At 58.2% G+C, this 6,352-nt stretch overlaps 1 protein-coding gene across 2 annotated transcripts in view; it reads left to right on the forward strand.

Moving 5' to 3' along the window:
- The window catches only part of NFATC1 (nuclear factor of activated T cells 1), a 92,033-nt gene extending 89,278 nt beyond the window's left edge, over window positions 1-2,755 (forward strand). For both annotated transcript variants that reach the window (XM_006913740.2, XM_015590831.2), the window contains exon 10: window positions 947-2,755. In XM_006913740.2, coding sequence (XP_006913802.2) covers window positions 947-996 — 50 coding nt within the window. In that variant the 3' untranslated portion in view covers window positions 997-2,755. The remainder of the gene's footprint in view (window positions 1-946) is intronic.
- The last annotated feature ends 3,597 nt before the right edge of the window (window positions 2,756-6,352 follow it).

Here is a 6,352-nt window from a genome sequence, read left to right on the forward strand (position 1 = left end):
CAGTGGCAGCGGCAGGAGGGGCCGGGCTCGGGGTTTGTGGCCCACGTCCCTGACTAAAGCCAGCCAGCGGGTCCTGTTATCAGTTCCCGTGACACAGTTCCTGGTTCCCCAACTGTTTTATTATTGTTATTCTTAAAAATAAAGGGGGTGTTGATCGGGAATGAGGGAAGGGAGAGGGGGCGACGAGGCGTGTGCCAGCTCACCGCTCAGGAAGCCGCCCTCGGCCGGGCCAGGGCCTCTGCAGAGACACATGGTGTTTATCGGGGCGGCAAAGGGAAACCCGGGCAGTTCCGTGACGTGAGTGCCTGTTTCCCACCTCCAAATTCCGTTAGGAAAGTGACCGTGGCGACAGGCTCCCTGGTGACACTCCGCTATCTGCGTGCCCCTCGGGCGCTGCAGGACGGGTGTGCGCAGCTCGCTCACGATGGTCTGCGCTCATTTCCTCTTCAGCTGCCAAAACTCGCAGGCTGACAGCGGCCGAGGGCCAGGAAACAGGAGGAAGGGCCCCTCCGAGGGGCTCCGGCCGCCCGGCGGCAGCTTCTCGTCTGGCTCGATGGCGAGGCTGGGGGCGGACACGGAGCATGGCCTTCACGGGTGCTGCCACTGCGGGTGCCGACGGCCGGCGCTGCGGGCCGACGAGCACCTGGGCAGAGCTCTCGTGCCGGAGGGGACGCACTCGGGGCCCCTTGAGGGGCAGTGGTGCGGCACGCGGCACAGGCCGACCCCACGGTGTTTCCGGACCCGAGCAGTAGCTCCAGGCCCTGGGCAGCCACGCTGCTGGCTCAGGACGCCTCGGGGACATGGCGGGAGGCAGGAGGGACCGTCCTCCAGCGCCCCTCTCCCAGGCCGCCCTGGAAGCTCGGCTGACGGAACTGCTGGTCACTTCACATAGTTCTCTGCAGAACGTCGCTCCGCTAATGCTCTCTCTACCTTTGTTTCTCTGCAGTAAATGAAATAATACGAAACGACCTCTCCAGCACCAACGTCCACTCGTAGCTGGCGGCGGCGGAACTCACGCAGACGCTGCACGGTGGCGACTCGACGGGTGACAGCGGAGGTTCGGCATTCAGACTTCTGACTAAAAACTGAGCACACGCCTGGTAGCGCTCAGAACTTCCAGCTGACCGAAGCCACACCACCGTGCAAAGTCGCGCTTTGACAAGAAGGAAGGAAAGGAGGAAGGACCAGTCCATCTGCTCAAGGAAAGGTCATCTCAAGAAGAACATAAGCGGATGGGGTGGGGTGAGTGCAGCAGACAGACCTTGCGACAGCACCCGATGGGAATGACCCCATGTGGCGGCCTGGCCCCCCGCGCCCTCAGGCACCCCTGGATTTCGGAAGTGCCTTATTTAACCCAAAGACAGCATCAGGGCATCGTAGAATTAAGCATTTAATTTGCTACCAGGAGAGTATTTGTAGGAGCGAAGCTATAAAAGCTTTTCATCATGCGGCTTCATCCTTTGTGTAAATTAAGAGAATACCGGCGAGCTAGGCATTGTGAGAAAAATGAACACACGTTTCCTACTTTTTTCAACTTTTCCTGGGCTGTACTATACAATTTTGTTGCCTTATTCAGCGCATTTTAGAAATCTTCCAATGTGTCATCTCAGCTCTTCCTGACCCCCTCTCCCCTGTTACTGAAACCATGGGCTTGTTCGTCATAGCATGCTAGGATTTCGATCTTAATCTGGCTTCAAACATAGCACGAGTAGCCGAATAGCACAGGACAAGGTCACGGGACAAGAAAAGCAGTCTGCCCATGGCGGGACGGGCCCGCGTCTGCACGCGTGTGCGTATATGGGCCCGGATTTATGTGTAAATAACAAGTAACAGGCGGTGACGTTCGCTCTTTGCCCAGCAAGGGCTTCCACGCCAGCAGGAACCAGTGTCCGTTCGGCGGGGCCGCCTCTAAGACTCCAAACCCGGCTCTTCAGCTCCTTCCCCCGGCGGGCCGTGCAGGCGAGCGAGCTCCGCAGACGCCAGGGAGGCTCGGAACACCCTGCGTTACCAGATGGCGCAGCCGAAGGGCACCGTACATAACTTTACAAAGGGAGTGTAATATATTTGTTCAGCTATAAGATTATGATGTCACAGAAGCCTTATAACTCTGCTTCATCTAAGAAACCGATTACCAAAAACGTTTTAATAGGCAGCGACTGTGTAGGTTTCAGATTAGTTACTGTTAACGGATAGGTTAGTGAGAGCTTTACTACTGCATTTGTACAAGTACAGCTTATTACACATTATTACTAGCAATGACCTATTGTTTCATGTAACCAAAAAAGCATGGTTTAATTAAAACATGTTTAACCTGATAATTGTGCCTTAGGAAGTCATGCCCCCTGATGGATCTTGCATGAACTGCACCCGTGGGTGCTGGTTGCAAGTTAGAAGTCATTAATGGTAAAGTGATGGTGGGGAAAGCTGTCCCACAGAATTATTTCAAAAATGTTTTTCTGGATGATTACGTCTTACTTTTTTTAACTCACAGAAAGAAACAAGTCTGAAAGCCATATTCGTGACATTTGCACTAACTGTGAAGAACTAAAGACGTATATGGCTACGTGAACATAGGAGCCTGCTGCTCGCAGGCGTCGCTCCCGCCTGCGACCCCAGGACCTGCCCCACATTTAGCATCATAGAGTTGCATGAAACGTCCTTAGTCAATGTCATATGGAAAAGAAGCGTTTGATATTTGTGTCTGCTATCTTTGTAGTTAGGAAATAGAGCCAATAAAGCACCGTGTTTTGCTGGACGGCCCGGGTCTCGGAGTGATTCATTCCGTGTACGGAAAGTCTTTGTCGCTGGGCGTGTTTTCTGCTGCAGGGTCTTGCGCCTCTGTGCGAAGCGGCCGTTGGGCTGGAAGGCGCGTCTCGCCAGTACGGCCCTTTTCTCGTTAAGAAGAAGCTGGTGGAGGACGGCGGAGGCCCCGAGGCTGTAAGCACAGCACTCGGGAAGCGTTCGCCCGGGCAGCGTGGGAGAGGGAACTTCTGCCAAACACTCCTGCTCCGAGGAGCGCCCTGGGCGAGGCTTCGGCCACACACACACTCGCAGTCTGACCGTGGACTCGGCGCGATGACGTGCAGAGAACGCATCTCCCGCTCTCTCCCATCGCTGTCTGCCTGCTCCTCAAAGCTGCTCTCCCCTCCCCCACCCCAACCTTCCGCCTCGGCGCGGGTGGGAAAATATGATCCAGGAGTCCGTAAGGCCAGTGTGAAACCCGGAAAGGCGCCAGGAATGGTCATTCTGAATTGTCAGAAACAGCATTTTCTTTTAGGACTTCTGAAGTGCAAGCATTCCTGTTTCCTTTGCCGAGAGGTTTACACACCGCTCGGGTGCTGGGGAGACCCTGACCCCCACCGCCAGCAAGCACCCGCCACGCTGGCTTCCCGCGCAGCTTCTGAAGGAAGCCCGGCACGAGGCTCGAGGGGCTCCACGGGGCGTGTGGAGATGTGGGGGTGGGGCGGGTGTCGGTGGCGGTTGTGTAAGGAAAAGGACAGGAAGTGGCCTCCGGCCCTAAGACACAGCAATGTCCCCAGTTGGGGCCTGTCACAGACTTGGGATGCTGGGCCCCAAATGGTACCCAAGGGACCCCCAAAACAGAGGGGGATGGAGCCCCTGCCCCCCACCCCCGAGAGCAGGCTGCTGGGCTAGGAGAACAAGGCTGTCACTGAAGAACACACTGAATTTTTTATAAACCCATTTTGCCCCATTCCCAACAATATACTTTTAAATTCCAGAAATAAAATATAAATCCGTAAAATGACACGTGGTTTCTGCAAAAAGGGTTGGGCTCCTGTGCAGGGCCCTGTTTACTCCATTTCTGTTTCTTCCAGGTTGACCTCGAGCGATAAAGAGCTACACACCCGCGACCTGTTTCCAGCGAGGGGCCAACGCGTTTGGCCCTCACGTACGTAGACTAGAACTCGCTGCACTTTTCTGGGAAGCCGAGAAGGACGTCAGCGTAAGCAAGGCTGGCTGACCCCTGAGGGCTGGCGTCCCTGGCCCCTGGTGGCCTGCGTCCTCAGCGAGCGAGACCGTGCGGGAGCCTGGAGGACAGGTGCCAGCACAGACGGTGCGGGAGCGGCGTGCGCAGCTGGGACTGTGCTGCTGAGCCCGCTCCCCCTGCGCGCCCTCGCTGCCCGCGACTCCAGCTCTCCATGAGTCTGAAACGGTGGGGTGTGAAAAAAATTCTGACGAACATCAAATTTCTCCTTGTAGCCAAGTGCAGCCTAAGAAAAGGTCCGAGCATCTGCGCATCCCTGTCCGTCTCCAGGTAGCTCCTCGTCGGCGCTGTCGACGTCCCCGCCTGCGGACAACGTTCCGGAGCCCCCACGGCCTGCTTCGGGGAGGGGCCCCGCGGTAACCAGCTGCCTCTGCGAATTCTGTCACGTTCCCTCGCGTGTCCCAACCAACGATGTCGCGAGCAGGGGGCCCGTGCACCTCTGAGCCGGTGCTGCTTTAGACTGTGCTCCGTGCTGGGCTGGTGCATTTGGGGAAGAGACCCTTCAGAAAGGAAGACGGGACTGGCCGAAGCCAAGTCAGAAGCCTCTGCACACGAGGAGCCCTCGCTCAGCTGTTTAAAAATTGAGATAAAATTCACATAAGCTGAAATTAACCATGTTAAAGTGGATGGTTCAGTGCCATTCAGCACATGCACCGCGCTGTGACTGCCACCTCCAGCCAGCTCGAAGAACATTTCACCCCCCGCCGAAGGAAGCACTGTGCCATGAGCAGCCCCCCGCGCCCCTGCCCCAGCCCCTGGGGGCCTCGGTCGCGTCTCTGTGGAGGAGTCTGTCCTGCGTATCTTGCACACACGGACTCATGCAGCACGTGGCCTTCGCAACTGGCTCGTTGCACTCAGCATCACGGTTTCAAGGGTCAGCCACGTCATAGCGGTCACCGGAGCTTCAGCCCTCCTGTGGCCAGATGCCTTCCCGTCGTCCACTCGCCCGTCCACGGACACCTGGCTGTGTCCACGTTTGGCTGCGGTGAGCACGCGCGTGCCAGCCTTTGAGCGAGGCCATGCTGCACTCCCGGGGAGCGGGGCTAGCAACGCGGTGACTGCGTTGACGTCTTGAAGGACTGTTTTCCCTGCTCGGTCTTTAAATTATCCATCGCTAAGACAGACGCTGGGCCACTAACCTAATTTGGAACCGCATATGTGAAGCGCATCATATTTATAATTCTTTATGCCAAAAGAATTAAGTTAGCTATCAGATGACTAAATGGTCGTTTGCGCTCAAGCAGAAGGCAGACCTCGCTCGCGCCCCCCGCCCCCCGCTCTTGCTGGAGCCCACCCGGGCCTCGGCTCACGGGCTCCGACTTGTTCAGATGGTGCCAGCACAGGCCAGTTACACACTTCTGCTTCACTTTGCACAAGCAAATCAAAGTTGCGGAGGGTAGACCTCTGGAGCTGAGACCAGGCGCTCGGTGACGCGTGTGCTCGGTGACGGCGCTGCTGCAGGCTTTGCCCGTCTCCCTGCTGACGGCAGAACTCGGCATCTGGCCGTTGTCCCAACAAAGCCGCAAAGCCACCCTGCAGAATCTTCAGACGGCCGCCGTTTTTCGCTGCCTGTGACCTGTCTGTGACCAGCGGGTCCCTCGCTGTGAGCTCCTTCCTCAGAGTGGCCTGGAGCAAGGCCACAGCTCCTGGAACCAGTGGGGTCGTCAGGGCGCTTCTGTCCCCCACCCCTCACCCGCTACCGCCCTTTTCCAAAGAGGAGGGAAGACATCAGTGAGATGACCGGAGAAAGGTCGCGTCACGTCTGGGAGCAGGGGACGGGCGGTCTGCGGGCCGTCCTCAGTCGCTTGCAGGTGACTGCTGCAGCCTGACGCGGTGGGCGAGGCTGTCTCCATGTCCTTGTGACCCACTGCTCTTCCTTCCGAGAGCCGGCCTGTCCACGCCTCCTCTGGACGAAGCGCAGTTCGGCCTCCAGATCTGCTCCTCGAGGCCCGCGGGCTCGGACACCCTGGGTGTGGGACAGGCCCTGGGGTCCCCTCTCAGGAGCGCTGCGAAGCCCCCAGTTCCACCACTGGAGATTCGTTTCCGTGGTGTGGGACCAGCCACCACTGGGCAGCGGTGCCCTTGGCTGGGGCCACAGCAGCAGCGAGGACCTGAGCTCGGGGCCATCTGCCCTGTGCTGAGGGACGGTCCATGACCTCCTGAGAGCCGCCTCCCGGGAAGACCGCGGGTCCCCAGGCTCTGAGGAGGAAGGTGCAGGGCTGCCTTGAAAACCTGTGCCACCAGCAAAACCACATCCCCACAGCTCCCGGAGCCACCGAAATGGCCGGTGCGGACGGAGGGCAGCCCCCTGGGAGCCCTGGGCTTGGCCCCGCCCCCCGCGGAGCG

Source organism: Pteropus alecto, unplaced genomic scaffold (assembly GCF_000325575.1).
Source record: "Pteropus alecto unplaced genomic scaffold, ASM32557v1 scaffold14, whole genome shotgun sequence".
Lineage (NCBI taxonomy): Eukaryota > Metazoa > Chordata > Mammalia > Chiroptera > Pteropodidae > Pteropus > Pteropus alecto.